This window comes from Oncorhynchus kisutch, linkage group LG11, assembly GCF_002021735.2.
Source record: "Oncorhynchus kisutch isolate 150728-3 linkage group LG11, Okis_V2, whole genome shotgun sequence".
Classification (NCBI taxonomy): domain Eukaryota; kingdom Metazoa; phylum Chordata; class Actinopteri; order Salmoniformes; family Salmonidae; genus Oncorhynchus; species Oncorhynchus kisutch.
The window spans coordinates 29566472-29591970 of NC_034184.2; the positions used below are offsets into that span (position 1 = coordinate 29566472).

Genomic DNA, 25499 nt, shown 5'->3' on the forward strand with positions numbered 1-25499 from the left:
TGTTAAGATGTCAAACTAAGAGTAGCTTGTTGTTTCTGTGCAGCGGATGGGAAGAGCCTGGTCTCAGTGGGCATTGATGAACACCACTCTATCATCGTGTGGGATTGGAGGAAGGGGGAGAAGCTGGCCACCGCAAGGTACTAAAAGCTTTTTCACACCGGCTGATAGCTACTATTTGTGTGATCAGTGGGGGTGTGCATTTAGACATTTAGAGTTATTACAAAAACAGGGTTTTATAGAATAGTTCAGCTAAGCTGGGTTCAAATTGTAATTTCTTCTTTCAAATACTTTAGCTGCGCTTGAATTGATCTTACCTGGCACAATGGAACTTATGGTATAGTCCTAAAAGTCTCAGGTTTGTTGTCTTAATGATAACACATTTGTAGAATCAGTTAGGAGTTTTTTCCTGACCACATTACATGACCAGGAAAAACTTAGGGCTCCATGTATTTGAGCTGACAGAATGTGAAGTGGATATTCTGTCTCTGTTATTCCCAGGGGACACAAAGACAAGCTGTTTGTGGTGAAGTGTAATCCTATCCTCATGGACAAGCTGGTCACAGTGGGAATCAAACACATCAAGTTCTGGCAGCATACAGGTGTGTCCTCCTGTCTCTCTCATACCATCAGCAGCAGGAAGCTACTCTGAAAATATAGTTTACCAAGCTACCAATTACTTCACACTAGAAAAAAAATCAGCTACACTAAAGCTACCCTTAAAAAATATATAGTTCCATAGGTGTTTTCACACAGGAAAGTGATCCGCCCTGTAATTCTTCTTATGAACAACTATTTAGCTTGTCAGGCATGGTATGTTTATTGAAATCAATTAATGTATGCCTGAGTTTCTAATGGTGTGCTGTCTCTGAAGGTGGGGGCCTTATGTTCAAGCGAGGCATCTTTGGGAGCCTGGGGAAGCTGGAGACGATGATGTCCGTGTGTTATGGTCGGACAGACGAGCTGGTATTCTCTGGAGCCGCCACAGGGGACATATATGTCTGGAAGGAACCCATGCTGCTGAAGACCATCAAGGCCCACGACGGACCTGTGTTCGCCATGTACTCCCTGGACAAGGTTCTGTACTGGATATCAGCCCTGTCTGCTATCAACGAACTGTTGGTCAACTAGTTTCTGCTCATCTTATAATCATGATCTCAATAATCATAATATAATAATAAGATCATCATCTTTATTGCATGGTTATTTTGACCATTGACAATTAGGAATGGCTCTATATTGTACTCAGTGGCTTCCCAACACCCACTTAGTGTAAATATTTCAGCCGGTGCCTATTCCACAAGTTACCACCGGCGAAATCTATGACGTTAAAATGCCTATTTACTCTGTTCCATCTGACTGTGCAATCCACTGTCTCATCAGCCCAGCCAGGCAATTTATAAACTTGATCTCCACTATAAAAAGCATCTAGACATTATCTCACATTTCAATAATAGTGATCATGCCCTCGAAGTCGGTGTTTTGAGGATATATTGGCACGGGTTTGCCGGCCCTCTGGCCTAACATGCCAATATATCCTCCAGACACTGGCTTCAAGGGCATTATCACTTAAATATAACAAGTTACCAACATATTCAAATAATGATTGACATATTTTCATAAAAAAAATATATTTTGATGAATTTATATATACTATTTCATCCTTCTACAAGATACAATCCCGACACAAATCTAGGGTTGCTAGCAAAGCCGGCTGGTCGTTCGTTCAATCGTTTCGGTTGACAGAGATGCAACCCAGTCGTTCAGTCTTTTTGTTCTATATCTATGGACGCCAGCCAGTCGTTCGTTCTAAATGTTCCATAGCCATACTGGCTGGTAATGTTCTTATCCCTTGCTTGCTAGTGAGCCAACTATGGCCAACTTACAGTCAAGTCAGCATTTGCATTTGCTGTTTTCTAGTGACATTTATTTGGATAGATCCACTACATTGAGCTAATAATGCGGGATTTTGCCTGGTGTAGAAAATGTGGTCTCTCGTCAGGACACTGTTATTCAGAGGAGGTAGCCAACAACACAACTAACACAATCCCTTCGAACTGAAGCTGAAAAGACTGCAAACTAGCTGCACTTTGTTCCGTTTGACCTGTTTTCTATTGATAGTTCTTTGTATATATCCATAAAAATTATGCAGATTCATGATTACGACTGGCTGGAAAAAACTGCCTGCCCGTCTGTCTCATCCCGACTCCCGACACGTTCAATACTATGGGACAGCTGGAGATCGAATTTGAATATTGATACAATATTGTAAATGTCATAGAGACAGACAGTTCAGCATAGCTATCTAGCTAGCAAAACGATTCTCATTTCTTGCTAGCTAACCAAATGACACCTGCATCTCCAGCTGTAGCCACCGAAAAACAGTGAGGGTAAAAGTTGATCACTCACCCACTCCTCCAATGACATGACATCCTCCCAGCAGCTAGATAGCTAACGGTAGGTTCTGTGCTTTTAGCTTGCTACATAAATAGATACACTGACCTATTAGCCACGTTATGAGCATGACTGACTTGTGATCATTGCCCTTGCTAGTTTTATTGTATTGACATTCTCAGCCTTAGTTACATTGGTCCAATTTTTGTACAAAATATTGAGTCCTTTCAAACTGTAACAGTGGTGGAGGGGCCTCAGTGGAGGCTGCTGAGGGGAGAAAGGCTCATAATTGTGACCGGAATGGAGAAAATGGAATGGCATTAAACACCTGCAAACCATCTGTTTGACCAAGAGAGACTGGCATACATAGTATTTATAGTATTTACCTCAGCCCTCTGACTACAATGAAGAGCAAGACGTGCTGCTCTGTTTGGGCCAGCTACAGCTTAACCTGTTTTTTTGGAGTGTGGTGTCAAAAAAGCATAGCATCTCTTTATGACGGACAGACCTCTCCCCGTCTTTACAACCATTGAATCTATATGTTTTTACCATGACAGTTTACAATCTAAGGTAACGCCAAGTAATTTAGTCTTCTCAACTTGTTCAACAGCCACACCATTCATTACCAGATTCAGCTGAGGTCTAGAACTTAGGGAATTATTTGTACCAAATACAATGCTCTTAGTTTTAGAGATGTTCAGGACCAGTTTATTACTGGCCACCCATTCCAAAACAGACCTAAACTCTTTGTTAAGGGTTTCAGTGACTTCATTAGTTGAGGTTGGTGATGCCTATATTGTTGAATCATCAGCAAACATGAACACACATGCTTTGTTTAAGGCCAGTGGCAGGTCATTGGTAAAAATATAAAAAAGTAGAATGCCTAGAGAGCTGCCCTGCGGTACACCACACTTTACATGTTTGACATTAGAGAAGCTTCCATTAAAGAAAACCCTTTGAGTTCTATTAGATAGATAGCTCTGAATCCACGATATGGCAGAGGTTGAAAAGCCATAACACATGTGTTTTTTCAACAACAGGTAATGGTCAATAATATCAAAGGCTGATTGATCACAAAGACAACAGAAGCTGCCTTCACTATGCCAGCACCATTTCAACTTCAACATTTCAACATCATCAAATCACCTCTGCTTCGTCTAATACAGGGACAACTTAAAGATACAAAAAACAATTTAGTCCAACCAAAGTAAGCTAAATATCATGTGGCTGTCCATGGTTCTAATTTCTGTGTGTATGTGTGTGTGCGCGCTCGTTCATGCATATAGAAAATCATGTTGACTCACCATACTTGTAGAGAAACGCCAATGCCATCCTCCTCTCTTTCATGTTGACGAAACAGTTTATCACTCTGTCATACAGTACACGCTTTTATTTTTTGTTGTCCAAGGCTACCTGGCTAAAATGCTTGCTCGCTAGCCTAACTTCCATTCATGGGCAACGTTAGTTAGTTAACATTAGCCTTCTACTCCTAGCTACATGTTGAACTTCCATCCTCTCAGGCCAGGGGCACAACAATGTATGAATTAATGGTTGGATCAGAATCGCTGTTATAATCATTGACCAGTATGGAGAATTAAGTAAAATCACAAGTCCAAATCTCTATCTCCATCTAATTTAGGAAAGGGATGATTTTAGCTAGCAAGGCACCGGAGGACAACAACACAAAGATATGCAACAATTCAAGTTTTTCTGTCAATGATGTATACTCCCAATGGGATTTAGTGATAGGAGTGATGCCAAAATCCAAGCTGGCTTCCCTTGGCACATTTTTTTGTTGGCTGCTTTTCCAGCCAACAAGTGCTCAGCATATGTTGAAACTTCTTCAAGACTGTTGGAAAAGCATTCCTTGTGAAGCTGGTTGAGAGAATACCAAGAGTGTGCAAAGCTGTCATCAAGGCAAATGGTGGCTAATTTGAAGAATATACCATATAAAATATGTTTTGATTTGTTTAACACTTTTTTGGTTACTACTTGATTCCATATGTGTTATTTCATAGTTTTGATGTCTTCACTATTATTCTACAATGAAGAATATTGTAAAAATAAAGAAAAGCCCTTGAATGAGTAGGTGTGTCCAAACCTTTGACTGGTACTGTATATGTGATGCTTTTCCTGAAAACTTTCATCAGAGAAGTAGCCTTAAGGAGGATGTGGGAGGCCATTCCTGGTAGAGACCTCCGCTGAATTCCTGATGTGTTGTTGTTGTTGCTGCTGCTTCAAATCCTTGACAGGCCCTGCCTGCTAATAGAATAGTAATTGTAATTCCCTGCTGATTCTGTGTGTTGGGAAAGATGTCAGCGAAAGACAGTATTTTTCATTTGTCTTCCATCCATACTTTCCTCATGCACTTCATCATCCAACACTACATTCTCAGTTTCAAGACAAACTGACCCCCTAGCATACTTCAGCAATTCAGACAGACCTCTTGAGAAGATGTCAGGCAGAAGATTAGTGTAGGTCAGAGCCCCTGTCTCATCCGGCCTTCATCACTGAAAGTTTTCCTCAGTGTGGTTGTCAGAGTTGGAGTACACTGGGTGACGTCCCTCTGCTGTTGTTCCCTCCAGGGCTTTGTGACAGGTGGGAAGGACGGAGTGGTGGAGTTGTGGGACGACATGTTTGAGAGGTGCCTAAAGACCTACGCCATCAAGAGAGCAGCTCTCTCCCCGGGATCTAAAGGTAGGATAACACTCTCTGCCCTACAGTAACTGAAAGAGTCTATGACAGATTCAGAAACACTGTCTGAGAAGTGCTGTAGTTCTCTCTTGAAGCTCACACTGACCATGTAAAGCACATGCCTGTATCAGACTGTAAGTCTTTACAGTGCTATTTGTGTGTCCCCCCCAGGGCTACTCCTGGAGGACAACCCCTCCATCCGTGCCATAACTCTGGGACACGGACACATCCTGGTGGGAACCAAGAACGGAGAAATACTTGAAATCGACAAGAGTGGACCCATGACCTTGCTGGTCCAGGTAGTGGGTTTGTTTGTGTGTGTGTCTGTGTGCCTGTGACTGCGTGTGTGCGTACAGCTGAAACACCTAGGGTGGTATGTTTTACTTATTCTACTTGGTTTTCCCAATTCGGGTTAGAGACATATTTACAGCAGCATTCTGCAGTAAAACAGCAGCCCTCAAGTGTTGTCTGTTCTCCACCTACTCAGGCTTCTGGATTTGTTGGCTTCTTCCCTATTTCCTGTGTTCTCCACTCAGGGAATGCAGTCGGAAATATATCTTTGCATATCTGAGGCAGGCTTTAACAGTTTGCCGCTTGGCTGGTTCCGAAAAGCTCTGTGTTCCCCCTCTGGATTATCCAGCCCAGTTGAGGAATAGTTCATAGCTTAATATCTCAATACCTTCTTCCTTATTATTGTCAAACCTGTCACGTTTTTTCCTCACCTGTGTGCACAAGGCTTGTGTATGGCCTCTGTAGTAGTAATGTGCAGTTTGCGAACAATTCGTTTTACTGACTTGAGAGTCATGATTCGTTTTTCTGAGGGACTCATTCGTTTTAGTCGTTCGTTTGACTTGCTGGCCGCAATTAAATCTACAGCAGGGTTAATACGCAGTCCTCCGGCTCAGTGGCTCAGGAGACCTGTTCCAACCAACAATCCAAGAATGGTGCTGCAATGGATACCTGCTGTGTTACTGGCTCCTGACCATTTGTGTTTTTTGCACTGATCTTACATTGTTTTGTGCATAATGTTTCCGCTATTGTTTCCTATGACCGAAAAACACTTCTGGACATCAGAGCAGTGATCACTAACTTTGGACCAGGCCCTAATCCCAGAGACTCGGAAAAGGAAAAGACGGCGTAAGAGAGGCGAATAAATATCTGCCTCTACCCTCCTATAAGGGCACAAGGCCAGACACAGGTGCAGACAAAGGAGACAGATGGTTAGAGTCTTTGCTGTTTATTAATATCCAAAAGGAGTAGGCAAGACAATGGTCGTGGACAGGCAAAAGGTCAAAACCAGATTCTGAGTCAAAGAGGTAAAGAGTGGCAGACATGCTCGATGTCAGGGCAGGCGGGGTTCTTGGGGAGCCGGGGTAGGCTGTACAAACTCACCACTAATAGGGAAGAAAATAGTGGTATTTCTTAGAGGTGGCAGGCAGCCTCTGAGCTAACTCCCTGATTTGCTCCATAATATCCTTAAACCCTTGGTCGTGGCGTTCCGTCAACGAACAGAGCCCTTCCAGAAGGTCCTGTAACAGCTTCTCATGTCTCCCAATGGTGGCTCCCTGCAGGGAGACAGCGTGGCGGAGCTGGTCCAAGTCTGCTGGGTCTGTCATGGCCAGTTCGTACTGTAAGGGCACATAAGATAAGAGACCCAGATGCAGACACAAGAGGCAGATGTTTAGAGTCTTTGCTGTTTATTAATATCCAAAAGGAGTAGGCAAGAGAATGGTCATGGACAGGCAAAAGGTCAAAACCAGAATCTGAGTCCATGAGGTTAAGAGTGGCAGACAGGCTCGATGTCAGGGCAGGCAGAAGGGTCAGCCAGGCAGGTACTGAGTCCAGAAAAACAGGCAAGGGTCAAAACCGGGAAGACTAGAAAAAGAGAATAGAAAACAGGAGCACGGGAAAACACTCTGGTTGACTTGAAAACATACAAGACGAACTGGCACAGAGAGACAGGAAACACTGGGATAAATACACTGGGGAAAATAAGCGACACTTGGAGGGGTTGGAGACAATCACAAGAACAGGTGAAACAGATCAGGGCGTGACACCTTCGTTCTATTGGCGAACGTACAATCACTGGTGAACAAACTGGACGAGCTCCGTTCAAGACTATCCTATCAACGGGACCTGAAGAAAAGTAATATCCTATGTTTTGTGGCTGAACATGGATAATAAGAACATGGGTAATAAGAACATGGGTAATAAGAACATGGATAATAAGAACATGGGTAATATACATCTAGCTGGTTTTTCTATGCATCGTCATGACTTTATGGCAGCGTTGGGTAAGGTTGGGGGGGGGGTGTTGGTTAACGACAGCTGGTGCACAATCTCTCATTATTAAGGACGTCTTGAGGTTCTGCTCATGGTAAGTTGTAGGCCACACTATTTATCAAGAGAGTTTTCATCTGTATTTTTCGTAGCTGTCTATTCCCCACCTCAAACCAATGCTGGCGCTTTTATTATGACGTGTTTTACTTTTCAATTGTTTCTCTATTTTCTGTCTCTCTGCATTGTTGTGAAGGGTCTGTAAGTAAGCATTTCACTATTAGTCTACACCTGTTGTTTACGAAGCATGTGACCAATAAGATTTGAGAAAAAGACGTTTAGAACTGTTAATTGATCACATTGTGCTATAATGAATGCAATCAATTGATTATTAAATGTTATGATGGACACAGCTTCATAGATCCAAAACATACACACAGCATCTGCTCAACAAACTCCAACTCAAGAACAAATCATTTGGGGTGCTGCCTGGGGGCTGCTTGGGTGCTGCAGTTCGCAAACGATATTCTGCTTATCACCCTCACGACAGTCAAGCAATGCATTCTGCCAAGATCTCGTTCACAGTCTAGTCCAGTTGCGGCCTCAACTAGACCTCGTTTCAAATGTATCAAGAAATGATTTTGTTTGTATGCCTAGCAATCAACAAATGTACATTGTTTAAATCACACTTTTATAAGTCTCAATCACAAATGACAGCTTGTAGAAACATGACTCTTTCGAGTTTTCAGTTCATCGTTTGCAGGTAGGGGGTCTTGCGTGCCGCTGGGCATTACTGACTCAAATGAACAAAATGAGTCAAAAGATTTGTTCTTTTGACTGAACAAGACGAAAAGAGCTGAACTTCCCATCCCTGCTGTGTAGTGCTGCATTGTAGATGACAGTTACTGTAGTTTGTATTGTGTGTGTGTGTGTGTGTGTGTGTGTGTGTGTGTGTGTGTGTGTGTGTGTGTGTGTGTGTGTGTGTGTGTGTGTGTGTGTGTGTGTGTGTGTGTGTGTGTGTACGCGTGCATGTGTGTTTCTGACTGTCAGTGTATCTCTGTGGTAGTTCCCTCTATGGGTGCGGCCCAACTCTTAAAGCTCAGAGTCAGAGCCTTCCAGACTCCCTAGCGGTCAGGTACCTGTGCTCTGTTGCCATGGTGAACAGAGCTGATAGGGATGGGTTTTGAAGGATCAGTATGGATGTGTTGTTGGGTAGAATGACTGCAGCTATCTGAGATGCGATCGATTGGGCTTTTGTTTTGTCTCAAAATTACCGTCTCACACTCAAACCCCACTTCAATATGAGCACAATGTATTGTCCTGAGAAAAATGGCAAGGGATTTTGTGGGTGACAGGTGTATCAAATAGATTAGGTGTAGGTCAGGGCGTGTCAACTGACTGACTGACAGCTGTGTGTGTCTGTCTGTTGCTATGGTTACAGGGTCACATGGAAGGCGAGGTGTGGGGTCTTGCTGCTCACCCCCTGCTCCCCATATGTGCCACAGTGAGTGACGACAAAACCCTGAGGATATGGGAGCTCTCCACCAACCACCGCATGGTGGCCGTTCGCAAACTTAAAAAAGGTACTGCTGAATGTTTATCTTCATCAACTAATGAGTCATTCAGCAAGTCATTAATTCCCATGATCATCAACAAACATAAGGCACTCCAGTGTCACCTTCTGTTTCTGTGTCTGTCAGTCTATGTCTGTATCTCCATTTTGGAAGTGTATAAGTGTGTGTGCGTTGTGTGTGTGTGTGTATCAGGTGGAAGATGCTGTGCCTTCTCCCCTGATGGGAAAGCCTTAGCGGTGGGCCTCAATGATGGTAGTTTTCTGGTGGTGAACTCTGACACCCTGGAGGACCTGGTGTCCTTCCATCACAGGAAGGAGCCCATCTCTGACGTCAGGTTTTCACAAGGTAACCTTTGACCTTTGACAACTGACTTATCATTAAAATGTCCATTCATTGTTGTCTGTATTTCATAACACTGCTAATATGCATAGGTATTTTTTTAGTAATGTTCATTTGAGTTAAACCTTTCCTAAAATATGAAGTGAGGTTTCACAGATTAGCATTTTCGCCCACCTGGCTGAGGTATTAATTATTTGTTCTATGGCTTCCTCCTCAGATGCTGGTAAATACCTCGCTGTGGCCTCTCATGATAACTTTGTGGATATTTACAATGTGCTGTCCAGCAAGAGGGTGGGAATCTGCAAAGGAGCTTCCAGCTATATCACTCATATAGACTGGGACTCTCGTGGTGAGTTGATGGTGTAATTGGATGCAGAGCATGGATTCCTATTAGTACTCTGTAGGTTCAAGTTTTATTTTGTATTTTGATTCTGAGATTGTTATTTTTTCTATAGGTAAATTGCTGCAAGTAAATTCAGGTGCCAAAGAGCAATTATTCTTTGAAGCCCCAAGAGGGAAGAGACAAACCATACGAAATGCTGAGGTAAGAGACCCAACTGAGATTGCAATTTTTTTGTAATTTTTCCCAGCTAGACATCAAATATTAATGGACACCCCATAAAAGCATGAGGCAGTGTTAAACACGGTGTGTGTGTGTGTGTGTGCATTCATGTTTCCGCCTGTCAGATAGAGAAGATGGAGTGGGCTACCTGGACGTGTGTTCTGGGCCCCACCTGTGAGGGAATCTGGCCCACCCACAGTGACATCACAGACGTCAACGCTGCCTCGCTCACCAAAGACAAGAAGCTGCTTGCTACGGGAGATGACTTTGGCTTCCTCAAGCTCTTCAGCTATCCAGCCAGGGTGAGACAGGCACTAGATGTCAATTCAATTTTACTCTCTTGAACTGAAATGGAATTGACCCCAACGCTGGTACATGACTCTGTTGATTCAAGTCCAATGTTGTCTCTTGTTTTTTCGTGTGCTCTGTCTGCTCCCTCCTCAGGGTCAGTATGCCCGCTTCAAGAAGTACATGGGTCACAGTGCCCATGTAACCAATGTTCGATGGGGACAAGATGATGCCATGCTACTGACGCTCGGCGGAGCTGACACAGCGCTGATGATCTGGGCCCTGGAGAGAACCGGAGAGGGTCACAGGGAGAACCCTGTGGACAGTGAGGAGTCAGACGATGACATTGAGGAGGACGGAGGTAAACGCCAGCCTTTAGACTACTGATTCATACAGTACAACTCTAATACAACATTCTCAACAAACACATACAAAGCGATCTTGACCAAATCCTACTTTTCACAAACTGCTCTAATTGGTTGAGTCTATTCCTGTGGGCGTGTCTGTAGGGTATGACAGTGATGTGGCGAGGGAGAAGAGCATTGACTACACCACTAAGATCTATGCTGTCAGCATCCGGGACATGTGTGGCATCAAACCCCACCAGCAATTGAAGGAGGTGTCGGCAGAGGAAAGGTACACCCCCATGCCAGCTTCTGTGTTTGGACTGGTTGTTGTCATTCAAAGTGATAGAGCTTAAACATTCGAGTGTGTCTTGACTCCTGACTGTTGTGTTGAGTGTGTAGATTTAAAACCATTTAAAAAGTCTGACGCAGTGACAATTTTAAGAAACTGTCAAGTTTTAGCTGTTGTTTTATGCCTCAAAAGACTGTATTAACATCTTGATCCTAATCAGACTGCCATCAGCAGCCAACACCATGATTATCTCTAATTAGAAACTGGGTGGTTCAAGCCCTGAATGCTGATTGGCTGACAGCTGTGATATATCAGACCATATACCATGGGTATGACAAAACATTTATTTTTACTGCTCTTATTACGTTGGTGACCAGTTTATATATTTTTATTTATTTCACTAGGCAAGTCGGTTAAGAACAAATTCTTATTTACAATGACGGCCTACCCCGGCCTAACCCAGATGATGCTGGGCCAATTGTGTGCTGCCTATAGGACTCCAAATCACAACCGGTTGTGATACAGCCTGGAATCAAACCAGGGTCTGTAGTGACACCTCTTGCACTGAGATGTAATGCCTTAGACCCCTGCGCCACTCGGGAGCCCTAAAATAATATAATAACAATAAGGCACATCGGGGGGTTTGTTGTATATAGCCAATATACCACGGCTAAGGGGTGTGTCCAGGCACTCCTCGTTGTGTCGTGCTTAAAGAACAACCCTTGGCAGTGGTATATTGGCCACATACCACACCTTCTCAGGCCTTATTGCTTAAAGGAATGCTTATAGAGCCCTCTGGTGTCAGAAACAGAAACTGCACCTGTCTTTTTTGTCATTTGATACAACTTTAGTTACCTTCTACCTATCAATATACATCATGGTGTTTGAGTATAACTGACATCTACTGTATGTATCCTTTTGTAAAGCCTCAGAGGTGGTCATTGTAGGATTGGCATGGATATAGATTTTGCTTTTGCTTTTATGATACAGAGTGAGTTGACTTTTTAGTGCTGAGCTGACATCATTTGCAGAGTAAGGGAAGGCTGCTTGGGATGTTTTTTCATGTTAGGCTATTTCAAATGGAGTAGATAGACAGATAGACAGGTAGATAGACATTATAGACTACTCTACCTATCTGTACTACTTAACGCAAACATTTGTTTTTACAAAAAGAGACATTATTCTATGCACATATAAAGATATTTATCACCATTTCCATGTAATGTCCTTCTGCACTGTATGTGTGTACTCTTTCTCCAATACTCTCTCTATATTAGTCAGCTCTGTTGCTATGATACGATGGATTGTCCTTGGCATGTATTGTGGGTGTAGCCCGTTGATATTGTATGCTGTGTGCATGTTTTATATGTTATCCATCTATTTGTGGATTGTTGGATGTATGTGTTTGGGTCATAATCTATGTGGTAGATGTATGAGATTGCATGTGCATGTATTTGTGGCTTGTGTAGGAATCTAGTCAATGTATTGCATAATGTTATGTGCATCTATAGCAGGTGTGCTCTCTGGCGCTTCTGTGTGATATATGTTGCTATGATACCGATATGTGGTCTACACATAACAGTATCATTGGTATGAGCTCAGTTGCTTTGAGACTGTATAGAGTATATACTCTAGTGAGTGTGTGTGGTATGTACAATAAGTAGAAGTATGCAGTATACACTTTGCATGATTTACAATAAAATGGTATGATTATTTTATCCATCCCTTTATAATTTGTGTACACTTAATTCAGCAATTTGTATGTTTGCACAGTACTAACCCCATTAAGCAGTACTGTCGCTAGATATCCTCTCTATAGCCACCAATAAACAGTTATTGCATATAATGATATGCAGTTACTACAAACCCTGATATTATAGCTAATAGGGTCAATTGTTGCCCTATGACCTCCATTGTCTACTATACCATTAGAGTTGAGTGTTCAGTAGTGCGTTCCTAGTCCTTGATGAATGTATAACAGACTGTATTCTCTGGGGTTAGTCAGCTCCATGGTAACATGCTGATTTGTCCCCTCAACCTTACTATCTGTGATCCCCATGACTCTGGGGCACACTTCTGTCTGCAGAAACACCTAATATCTCTATTGTGTTTTAACTTGCATTCCTTTGGAGGCAGGGCATTGTCAAGTAAGTATGACCTAATGCATACATTCTGTGCTAGCTATGGGATGTGGGTGGTATTCCCATACATTAAGTCCCATTTATACCTGGTGCTAACATGCGTCCTTTGTCCTGATCTTGTCCACATTCTGATTGTGCCCGCATTGTTAGACTGGTGTAGATGATTAAAAGGCACATTGTGATCTGATTGTAAAGTGTAAACGGACAAGAGTAGGACGAAGGAAGCATATTAGAACCAGGTTTATAAACAGGGCTTTAGATGTGCAGGACAAGGATAGTAGTAGAGTGGGCAGAAGCTAGAATATCTAACATTCAATAGAGTATGGCGTTGTTATTTCAACAGAATGGAAGAAAAACAGATCTGTGTTTATTCCTTTTTAACCTATGTACCTGTAATTTTAAAGTGTTTGTTTATTCATTTATGTCCTATAATGGTACTACAGGAGCCAGGTCTGAAACATTTTGTAGTCATCTATTTATTTGGACTATGGGCAAAACCTCCCATAGCCTATGGGTCCTAATATCACTCAGCTTGCTCAAACTCCTCAAATTCTGAGTAACATGAAAGCCATGGGAATTGCATGAGTAACACATTTTATTTCAGATTCTCACTTTTGTGTCATTTGTATCACAACAATATATTTTGTTTTTGGGTGTAGAGAGCACTAAGAGTACAGTAATGATCTACCAAGTGGTGCTGGAGGAGACCTTTCTGTTTCTGTCTCTCCCCCTCTCTCTTCCTCACTCCCTCTTCTGGGGCCCCAGACATCGCAGGACCTTGTTTTCCCATAACCCCTTGGGTGATGAGATGGAAGCACTGACGCATTTCTCTCTCCCTGTGCCCCTCCTCCCCCTCTCATAGGAGTGCTATTGCACAGTTTGCACAGGGACCCCAGTGTATGACCCCCTCCCCTTATTGCTCTTTAGACTGGGACACTCTCTCATTCCACACCTCTCATCTGAGCAGTCTCTCTCTCTCTTTCTGGCATGCTGACAGTATGCTAACAGTCAGAGCATGGTTTGCAGCAGGCAAAAATGATGGGCAAAAAGCTCTCCAGGTTGCTTGTTGCATGAGCCTTATAGCTATACTGTAGTATAGTGAGTCCCCTCGGGCTCTGACCTGTGTCCTCTAAACCTCTCACTTGGTTCTGTCCACTGCTCTCAAGGGGATCCAGGTAAAGTGAGCTACTTGTGTCTATCACACTGTGTGTAAACTGTGGCTCCAGGTCCAAGTGTGTCTCTGTTTCTCTGTGTTGTTCTGTATGTTTGTCCTGCATGGTGACAGTCGGCTCATCTCGTTCCCATCTGATCACAACTGCATCTTTGCATCCAGACTGCAGAGTTTCACACCCAGGGGGCGGATTCTTCTTTTCGTCTTCTTTTTTTCTGTTCAGATAGAGATATGGAATTAGACAACGTCCCAGACTCCCAGTTCATGTCACTGTGTGATCATACAATCCTGGCTCAGCATGAAAAATGTTGCAATCAGTCCGCAGGAGTTAGTTACTACACTTGTGCAGATATTCAATCTGTGGTGTTGTGTGTGGCAACGCTACACTCTGATATGCTGATTGAACTCATTTCAGAGCACGTAGACACCGTCACCAAAAATGTTTTATAAACATATGGGGAAGAGGGAGTCTGATTTCAGAATGAAACAGGAGAAATGAAAAGATTGGAAATATTAACTCCCTGTCATGCAAGATCATCCAGACAATGCTTATAAAGTGCTGTTCGGACAAACAGAAGAACGGTAGTGTCTGTCAGCTGTAAGGAGTGTAAACTATGTATGTATGTGATCACAGCTATCACCTTTGGGCTATAGTGCTTTATCAGTGACCTGGAACCTTGTCATGTGCAACCGTTTGACACGGTTGTAGTTATACAAGGCAACTGCGTGAAGAGACCCCTGGTGGCATGTCTTGTGGGGTACGCATGGGTGTCTGAGCTGTGTGCTAGTCATTTAAATAGACAGCTCGGCGGTTTAAACATATCAATACCTCTTGGCAGCAGTTAATGTGGATCCTTAATAAATAAATCAAATAAATGCACACAGTGGTGGCGCTGTATAACCAATCCTTCTGCATCGTCATTGCACTGTTCAACCTCCTGTGGGATTTTAACCTCAACGTCTACTTTAATGTGTGTTTCTCTGTTAATTTGTAGACTCTCTCTGTCTGTGTGCACGGAAGCATGTACAGATTTCCGTGAACCTTTGACAGCCTACGTTTAGGAGCAATAACTTCTATTCTTCCTCTAATGGTCGTGTTTTTGTGTCAGATAACAATAGTATTGATATTTATTTAACTAAGCAACTCAGTTAAGAACAGATTCTTATTTTCAATGATGGCCTAGGAACAGTGGGTTAAATGCCTAGTTCAACTCATTTTTACCTTGTCAGCTCAGGGATTCAATCTTGCAACCTTTCGGTTACTAGTCCAACTCTCTAACCACTAGGCTGCCTGACACCCAAATATAAGTCAGATGTTTAACAAGATCAGTCTGTTAAACCCTAAGTGTGACCATGGACCTCAGGTCTCAGCAAGGCCACATCACTGTGGTAACCAACACCATCTAGGAAATCTAATTTTACAACACATCCCATAACTTAATTTTTAATGAAGGTGGAATTCCACCAGTGCAGTCAACCAAGTGAATTTTCCTGTTTTGTATATAATGTATTTCCACACTATGAGACTGGAATAATACTGTGAAATTGTGAAAATTATGTTAATGCCCTTTCCGTGTAAGAGCTGTTTGAAAAACCACCTGAATGTTTAAGCCTGTTGAGTTGGGATGGAGTTTTGGCCTGCCAGGTGACACCACCAGTTGCTAAATTAGTTAATAGACCAATAAGAAAGAGTTCCAAAACTCTCTACAGCTATTTTTCAGTTTTCCTCTCCCCGCTCAGACCACTCCCAGATAGTCCTAGCAAAATTCTTACTTGAGAAATTGGTCTTTCTTATGAAGCGATTTTGTTTCTTTTATAAAACATTTATTGAAAACAATCACAGTAAGGGGGAGACGGAGAGAGAGAGGGAAATACAGGGAAGCCTCACCGAGAGGCAGATGTACGTGTGCAGCAGGCAGCAGTGCAGAGCTCCTAGACTGACTGAGTGGAATTTCATTCTGTGGCTCATTGCCATACATGTTAAATGTAACCTCAGCCAGCTGGTGTGATGTGTCATTATTGGTGGAATCCTTATGTGAAAGTTGACGCTTGTTGATGTTGTGAATGTGATGTGTCACCTTGGTGATATGTGTGTGTGCAGCGGCTGGCCAAAATTCGTAAATGTGGAAAATGTAATGGGACAATTTCATTTGATGTATGCAATTTATTCCATTATATGTAGCACTGAATCTGTCTGTAGACATTGTGTAGTATCTATAGTGTCATGGGGCACACTAAATGTTTGTATTCATAAACAGTAAGGCCTATTATGAGTGATGAACAAGCAATGATATACAGTAGCAATGCTTAACAATGTTTCTATTCAGAGTGATATAACTGATTGCAGCTGTTTTGTTCTCTCTGAGTTGCTCAAGACCTACTCCATAGGTCTATTCTTTCTCACGTGCCCTCTTTTATATTTCTTCCTCTCTTTGTTTCTATCTGCCTCATGTCAGACCAGACAGCCCCTTTAGAACTTGGCCTAATCTGTCCTTTATGTGCCATTGCTGTGTCCTATAATGAAACTGTTCTGAGAAAACATGACTTGGGTTTTTTTCTTTTGAAGTTCTGTGGTAGACATGTTAATATATTTGTCCAATATATCAGCTGTGTGAGGCAGTTCTACCTGTTTACTCTCTGCAGGCCTCCTGTTAGCCGAGCTGCTCCCCAACCAGAGAAGCTACAGAAGAACAATATCACCAAAAAGAAGAAGCTTGTTGAGGTTTGTCTCACAGTGGTGTTAAAGTGAACTCTGAATGACTCTGATGTCCTTTTTTACATGTTCATGTTACATTTTCACTGTTTGTTATGAACCAGTGTTGGGCCAGTTTGGTGCACAGCGGGATGTGATTGGTCGGTGACGTGTGTACTTTCAGGACCTGGTGCTGGACCACGTGTTTGGGTTCAGGGGCTTTGATTGTCGCAACAACCTTCACTACCTCAACGACGGCGCCGACATTGTCTTCCACACAGCAGCCACGGCTATGGTGCACAGCCTCACCACCGGTACAGCTACATGGCCACACTTTTGGATAACCTACTCAACATTAACTTCATGGCTTGTGATATATATAGGAATGTACATGATAAGATGAAGATGAACTCTGTGTTTAATGCTATTTCTCCTCAGGGACTCAGAGTTTCTACTTGGAACATACAGATGATATCCTCTGTTTGACCGTCAATCAACATCCAAAATACAAAAATGTCATCGCTACAGGACAGATTGGTATGTCCTGTACTGCTGTGAATGAGCGTGTTTCATTTTATTTTGATTGTGGTTGTGTTTATATGTACTTTGCATGTACTTGTATGTACTTATTGGTAGCATTCGTGTGTGGGCTGACTGTGTGCACATGAGAGAAAGAGCTAGATATTGAATGCCTTATCGTCTTTTCATTTTTGTGGGCCATTTTTGGTGACAGGTTCAGTCTGCATTGGCACATTTTCATTTTGTTTGGTGCTAGAATGAGTTATATTGGTGCTTTATATCATAATGTCCTCAGCAGCATCTGAAAAAGCACTCACTTTAGATTTCAATTGTTATTTTGCTGCCTAATTTCCCATCGCTCACACACCATAGGTGAAGTGACAGACCTACCAGGTAAAACACCTTCCAGATTGCCCCTTGTACTGATGTGTTCTAGTTTTACCCTATAGGTTTACCCTTTCCTTGCTGTTCTCCTACAGTTTTCCCAGTGGGCTGTCCTCTGTTTTCTATCCTTAGTTTGTCCAGTAATTATCCCTCTGTATTGTTCCATTGATTCAACCTAGACTCTGCCGAGACATTCTATCTACTACAGACAATTATTTGGCCTTTATTGCTCCATGCTGCATCCCTATATACTTGATCAGAGTATGATCTTTTTCTCTGTATTGCAGGCACCACCCCCTCCATCCACGTGTGGGACGCAATGAGTAAACAGACACTGTCCATCCTGCGCTGCTCTCACACTAAGGGGGTGGGCTACGTCAACTTCAGCGCCACAGGCAAGCTGCTGCTCTCTGTGGGGGTGGAGCCTGAACACACCATCACTGTGTGGCGCTGGCAAGAAGGTGAGCCATTCTGACCCTGGTAAAATACACTGAGATGGTGGTAGGCTACAGCTTAGATTGCTCTGTGATAAGTGAATTTTTGTGATAATTAATCATAACAATGTTGTTAGATATCATTCAGTAAACTGTAAATAGCAGGTCTTAGAAGTGTGTTTGTGCTTGTCTGTGTGTTTCCCTGTCCAGGTGCTAAAGTGACCAGTAAAGGAGGCCATCCAGACAGGATCTTCGTAGTGGAGTTCCGGCCAGACTCTGATTCTCAGTTTGTGTCTGTTGGCATAAAACACATCAAGTTCTGGACACTGGCTGGAGGCTCTCTCATGTATAAAAAGGGAGTGGTGGGCTCAGTGGAGGACGGCAGGATGCAGACCATGTTGTCTGTGGCCTTCGGTGCTGTGAGTATTGACAGCATTTTTTACTAAACTCTTTAATCTGCCCTAATGGATTTGATTTATCCTAGACTAATATGCTAATATAATCAACCAAGTTTTCTGTGATTCATTTGAGATAAATGTTACGTTTTGTGATCCTACCTGTGTGGTTTCTCTTCCTCCAGAATAACCTAACATTCACAGGTGCCATAAACGGGGATGTGTACGTGTGGAGAGATCACTTCCTGCTTCGTGTCGTGGCTAAAGCCCACACCGGGCCAGTGTTCACCATGTACACCACACTGAGAGACGGCCTCATCGTCACAGGCGGCAAGGAGAGGCCGTGAGTAACGCACTGCTGCACGACCACTGATGATCCACTCAATGATCCTCTTATAACACCATTCCTTGTCAAACCAAAACAACAACACACAATAGCACCAAAATCACATATGGAATTCCACTGGCTAACACTCTCCTCTTGTGTCCATGATGATGATGATACAGTTGAAGTTGGAAGTTTACATACACCTTAGCCAAATACATTTAAACTCAGTTTTTCACAATTCCTGACATTTAATCCTAGTAAAAATTCCCTGTCTTAGGTCAGTTAGGATCACCACTTTATATTAAGAATGTGAAATTTCAGAATAATAGTAGAGAGAAGGATTTATTTCATATTTTATTTATTTCATCACTATTTGGTAGCATTGCCTTTAAATTGTTTAAATTGGGTCAAACATTTCGGGCAGCCTTCCACAAGCTTCCCACAATAAGTTGGGTGAATTTTGTCCCATTCCTCCTGACAGAGCTGGTGTAACTGAGTCAGGTTTGTAGGCCTCCTTGCTCGTACACGCCTTTTCAGTTCTGCCCAGAGATTTTCTATAGGATTGAGGTCAAGGCTTTGTGATGGCCACTCCAATACCTTGACTTTGTTGTCCTTAAGCCATTTTGCCACAACTTTGGAAGTATGCTTGGGGTCATTGTCCATTTGGAAGACCCATTTGCGACCAAGCTTTAACTTACTGACTGATGTCTTGAAATGTTGCTTCAATGTATCCACATAATTTTCTCTCTTCATGACGCCATCTATTTTGTGAAGTGCACCAGTCCCTCCTGCAACAAAGCACCCCCACAACATGATGCTGCCACCCCTGTGCTTCACGGTTGGGATGGTGTTCTTAGGCTTGCAAGCCTCCCCCTTTTTCCTCCAAACATAAGGATGGTCATTATGGCCAATCAGTTACATTTTTGTTTCATCAGACCAGTGGACATTTCTCCAAAAAGTACAATCTTTGTCCCCAAGTGCAGTTGCAAACCGTAGTCTGGCTTTTTTATGGCGGTTTTGGAGCAGTGGCTTCTTCTTTGCTGAGCGGCCTTTCAGGTTATGTCGATATAGGACTCGTTTTACTGTTTCCTCCAGCATCTTCACATGGTCGTTTGCTGCTGTTCTGGGAATGATTTGCACTTTTCACACCAAGGTACGTTCATCTCTAGGAGACAGAATGCGTCTCCTTCCTGAGCGGTATGACGGCTGCGTGGTCCCATGGTGTTTATACTTGCGTACTATTGTTTGTACAGATGAACGTGGTACCTTCAGGCGTTTGGAAATTGCTCCCAAGGATCAACCAGACAAATTTTTTCTGAGGTCTTGGCTGATTTCTTTTGATTTTCCCATGATGTCAAGCAAAGAGGCACTGAGTTTGAAGGTAGGCCTTGAAATACATCCACAGGTACACCTCCAAATCACTCAAATGATGTCAATTAGCCTATCAGAAGCTTCTAAAGCCATGACATCATTGTCTGGAATTGTCCAAGCTGTTTAAAAGCACAGTCAACTGTATGTAAACTTCTGACCCACTGGAATTGTGATATAGTGAATTATAAGTGAAATAATATGTCTGTTAACAATTGTTGGAAAAATGACTTGTGTCATGCACAAAGTAGGTGTCCTAACCGACTTGTCAAAACTATAGTTTGTTAACAAGAAATTTGTGGAGTGGTTGAAAAATGAGTTTTAAGGACTCAAACCTAAGTGTATGTAAACTTCTGACTTCAACTGTATATTCAGTGGCGTGTCCAGAACATTTTGAATGGGGTGGCCAAGTTGGGGCACAGACCCAGTTTAGGGTTAGGGGTTAGGGAAAATAGGATTTTGAACAGGAATCAATTGTGTCCCTCCACAAGGTTAGTAAAATGTATGTGTGTGTGTGTGTGTGTGTGTGTGTGTGTGTGTGTGTGTGTGTGTGTGTGTGTGTGTGTGTGTGTGTGTGTGTGTGTGTGTGTGTGTGTGCGGCACATGCTTTCTCAGTACAAAGGAGGGCGGTGCAGTGAAACTGTGGGACCAGGAGATGAAACGTTGCCGAGCGTTCCAGCTTGAGACGGGACAGACTGTTGAGTGTGTGAGGTCCGTTTGTCGAGGCAAGGTGAGTTCAGCACAGCCAGCACACACCCCAGTGGGAAAGACTATAAGCAAGCGTACAGCAAATGTTAAACCTGAAAATAACTCCCTGAAGTTCCCTTTGGAAATAAATATACAGTACGCTAGCTAGATATATTATTTAAAAAACAGAATTCATTGTCTTTTAATCTGATATCATAAAATAAAATTTAGGTACCTTCTCATCTGCAGTTACAAATATCTTCTAATTGGATAGACTGACGATTTAGACATTAGATAAGACTTGGTTTTGAGTCAGAATTTTTGGGCCTTTATAACTGCACAATCTATTTGGTGCTCGTTCATACACACTTGCTCCTTGTTTATTACACTGCAACAGAACATACATTTTGTTACATAGTTGGGATATTCAAGGTTCAGAGAAGGTATTAATGCAGCGAATAAAATCACTTATTCTTTCAATCGAAAAAAGATAGCTGAGTCATTTGTTTGGAAATGGCTTTGCTGGCTTTCTTCCCATACTGTGGCAACCTTCGGAAGCTCATAGCCTACCCAGCAGCTTTAGCCACCTTTACAGTAGTAGTATGGGAGATGTGACATGTTATTTGAACTAGTCTGTCACGTCAAGTTAAGTCTATAGCTTCAACTAGGGTTTTTGAAGGGTCAAAAACAGTAACCTTCTTGTGTGCCTGTCTACCAGGGTAAGATATTGGTAGGCACAAAGGATGGTGAGATCATTGAGGTGGGGGAGAAGAACGCTGCGTCCAACATCCTGATCAACAGTCACATGCAGGGCGAGATCTGGGGCCTGGCCACCCACCCCTCTAAAGACCTGTTCATCTCCGCCAGTGATGACGGAACCATCCGCATATGGGACCTGGCCGACAAGGTACAGCACAGTGAAACACAGAGAAACACTAACACTACTTTTTTTAAATCTCAAATTACAGTTTATTTGTGTTCTTGGTTTCCTTTGCACCTGTATTTAGTTAGGACGGTATGTGGCCATTCTAAGGCTACGTATCATGTTTTGTTATCTCAAAACCCTGCTGTCTGTTTCCTTGATAGAAACTGCTGAACAAAGTGAGCCTGGGCCACCCAGCCAAGTGTGCCAGCTACAGTCCTGATGGGGAGATGGTGTCTGTGGGCATGAAGAATGGGGAGTTCATCATCCTCCTCACCAACTCACTAAAGATGTGGGCCAAGAAACGAGACCGCAGTGCTGCCATACAGGACATCAGGCAAGAACTGAGGAGAGATAGGAGCCACCTGGGGCTGGGCTCTTGTACTTTGACTAGACCATTGTCTACTTCCTGGCTCAACCCTAACCCTTAACCAGATACAGTGGGGCAAAAAAGTATTTAGTCAGCCACCAATTGTGCAAGTTCTCCAACTTAAAAAGATGAGAGGCCTGTAATTTTCATCATAGGTACACTTCAACTATGACAGACAAAATGAGAAAAAAATATCACATTGTAGGATTTTTAATGAATTTATTTGCAAATTATGGTGGAAAATAAGTATTTGGTCACCTACAAACAAGCAAGATTTCTGGCTCTCACAGACCTGTAACTTCTTCTTTAAGAGGCTCCGCTGTCCTCTACTCGTTACCTGTATTAATGGCACCTGTTTGAACAGGTCAGCAAGGGCATCAGCAAGGGCATCAGCAAGGGCATTGAAGATGAAACGTGGCTGGGTCTTTCAGCATGACAATGATCCCAAACACACCGCCCGGGCAACGAAGGAGTGGCTTCGTAAGAAGCATTTCAAGGTCCTGGAGTGGCCTAGCCAGTCTCCAGATCTCAACCCCATAGAAAATCTTTGGAGGGAGTTGAAAGTCCGTGTTGCCCAGCAACAGCCCCAAAACATCACTGCTCTAGAGGAGATCTGCATGGAGGAATGGGCCAAAATACCAGCAACAGTGTGTGAAAACCTTGTAAAGACTTAGAGAAAATGTTTGACCTCTGTCATTGCCAACAAAGGGTATATAACAAAGTATTGAGATAAACTTTTGTTATTGACCAAATACTTATTTTCCACCATAATTTGCAAATAAATTCATTAAAAATCCTACAATGTGATTTTCTGGAATTTTTTCCCCTCATTTTGCCTGTCATAGTTGAAGTGTACCTATGATGAAAATTACAGGCCTCTCTCATCTTTTTAAGTGGGAGAACTTGCACAATTGGTGGCTGACTAAATACTTTTTTGCCCCACTGTACCTATCCCTAGCTTCATGTCCACATCCTGGCAGTAACCCTAACCCTAGCATCAAACACAACTCTAACCCAAATCTAGCTTCATGTCCACATTCATGTTCAAACCTCAACCACAACCCTGACCATGCTTAATGTACAGATCTCAGTTGAACCCTAGCCTCAACCACTACCTTAATGAACCCTATCTTCATGTCCACATCCCTGTTCACTTGAGAAATAATAGGAGGGCCAGACACTCTTGGAGCTCAGATGAAATAATTGAATAACCTAATATCCAACGTTTCAACAGACAAGCTGTCTTCATCAGGGTATAATGACAAACACTGCAGATCACTAGTTTATATAGTGTCAAAGGACACACACAGGTGTCTGTAAACATTGAGACCGAGGGGAGCAAGGGTCTTTAAATTAAAGATCCAGGCAGCCTCATTTTTTAACAATATATTGTCGAGGTCACACCCTCTCCTAGGTTTAACCTTAACCCTTGCCTCAGCCACAACCCTGATTTGGCATAACGCTAAGCTTAATCTTGGCATAACTCAAACCATATATATTATGTCTATTGTGTGACCCTCTCAGGTTCAGTCCAGACAAACACCTCCTGGCAGTGGGCTCAGTGGAGAATACGGTTGACCTCTACGACCTTACCTTGGGCCCCTCGCTAAACCGCGTGGGCTACTGTAAGGACATCTCCAGCTTTGTTATCCAGATGGACTTCTCTGCAGACAGCATGTTCATTGAGGTATGCTACACTGACCGTGATGGTTTAAAAAAACAGGCAGAATATGATAATTCACTTGAGAGCTGTTGTTGTTAAATAAACGATAGACACTACATATGTCCTAAAACCACACAAAATAGATAGTGGAATGAGTTAAATGTTATTTTGCTGTCAAGGTCATTATGTTCGAATGGTAAAAAAAAATCTAAATATTATTTGATTATTGTGGAAACCAATTGAGCTAAATCTACAACCTATGTTGTGTTTAATACGGCACTCTTGACCATTTGATCATGTTGCACAGTGTGTTCTCAACATGATGGACACTCATATATCCATTTCAAAGCATACTGAATGTGGAAAAACCTATATTTAGACACACACATGTATGGCAGGCAGTTCATAATCATTTATAGCCAAGTGCCCTTCTAGTTAAAGGTACTACACATAGGAGTTTCTTTAAAATGTTACATTTTAATTTTTGAAAATGTCCATAATATATCTGCCCTAAATAGTGGAATGACAGTGTTTTCATGGTATTACTTACCTGCCAGTGTTGTGATTGGCTGTCATATTCACCTATGGATTTCTCCCGCCGGAACGGCATCTGTTGTCAAACTGGGATACCTATTCTGACTTTGGCTATGTTATCGAGTGGAAATAGTTCCTGTTTGTAAAATTTCGACAGTTTTTTTCACTTGAATAGTGTAGGAAATCATTGTATCTTCTAAATTGCTGTGAAATATATTTTCGTTTTTACAGCTGTTTGAAGCTGATGGACCAAAACTGCTGTTTGAGGCTGGTGGACCAAAACCGGAAGTATCTTTTGTTTTGGTCCTGCAGGTTCAAATAGCTTTAAAACAATATTTTTTTGCTATAGAAAATATATTTCACAGCGATTTAGATGGTACGATGATTCCCTAAACAATCCACTGCTTGTTTTCTCATTTAAACTAAAATTGAGCTAATTTTAGCAACCAGGAATTGACAGTGATTTCCACTAAATAACACGGCCATAAAGTCAGAACTGCTTTCCCAGTTTGACAACAGATGCCGCTCTGCCGGGAGAAATCAAGTGGTGAATATCACAGCCAATCACAACACTTGTGGGCAAGTAATACTGTGAAACACTATCATCCCACTATTAGCGGCAGATATATTATGGACATTTTCTGAAAAACAATGCAACAAAAAAAGACTCAAACCTGTGAGTAGCACCTTTAACAGCAGTCTGGAGCTGCTCTAGAGTAACCTCACGCATCAGTATGCTACAAAGTAACCCTATCTGAGGTATTTCTATAGACTCATTCCTTGCTGTTATGGAGACCCTTGCACCTTTTCTGAAATGTTGATGTGACTGGCACATGGTCAGAAACACGGTAAGATGGTGACTTGGCCTGCTAAATTTAACCTGACCTCAGCGTACAATTACAAGTACAAATGTGTCTGTGGCTTGAAGGGACAGAGGGAGGACACAGAAGGGGAGGGTCCAGTATAGTTGGCCAAGGTCCTCCCAGTCCATTTGAAGTTATATAATGGACTAAGCTCATTACGATTTCATTGTATGGTCGGGATTCAATCCGACTGTGGGTTTTCGACAATGCGGCAATGTCCCCGCGTTCGCAGAGATTTTACAGTAAACCCTGCATCTGTCGGCTCAA

General features: G+C 42.5%; 1 protein-coding gene across 1 annotated transcript in view; it reads left to right on the top strand.

Annotated features, from left to right (window-relative positions):
• LOC109898880 (echinoderm microtubule-associated protein-like 6) overlaps positions 1-25499 on the top strand; it is a 91438-nt gene that overhangs the window by 57748 nt on the left and 8191 nt on the right. Inside the window, exons 16-37 of the mRNA XM_031835606.1 lie at positions 44-137; positions 499-599; positions 872-1074; positions 4977-5088; positions 5257-5384; positions 8804-8945; positions 9129-9281; positions 9493-9624; positions 9731-9819; positions 9963-10139; positions 10282-10486; positions 10635-10761; positions 16717-16795; positions 16950-17079; positions 17204-17302; positions 17956-18129; positions 18313-18521; positions 18683-18840; positions 20809-20923; positions 21599-21787; positions 21967-22139; positions 23697-23859. Coding sequence (XP_031691466.1) covers positions 44-137; positions 499-599; positions 872-1074; positions 4977-5088; positions 5257-5384; positions 8804-8945; positions 9129-9281; positions 9493-9624; positions 9731-9819; positions 9963-10139; positions 10282-10486; positions 10635-10761; positions 16717-16795; positions 16950-17079; positions 17204-17302; positions 17956-18129; positions 18313-18521; positions 18683-18840; positions 20809-20923; positions 21599-21787; positions 21967-22139; positions 23697-23859 — 3152 coding nt within the window. The remainder of the gene's footprint in view (positions 1-43; positions 138-498; positions 600-871; positions 1075-4976; positions 5089-5256; positions 5385-8803; positions 8946-9128; positions 9282-9492; positions 9625-9730; positions 9820-9962; positions 10140-10281; positions 10487-10634; positions 10762-16716; positions 16796-16949; positions 17080-17203; positions 17303-17955; positions 18130-18312; positions 18522-18682; positions 18841-20808; positions 20924-21598; positions 21788-21966; positions 22140-23696; positions 23860-25499) is intronic.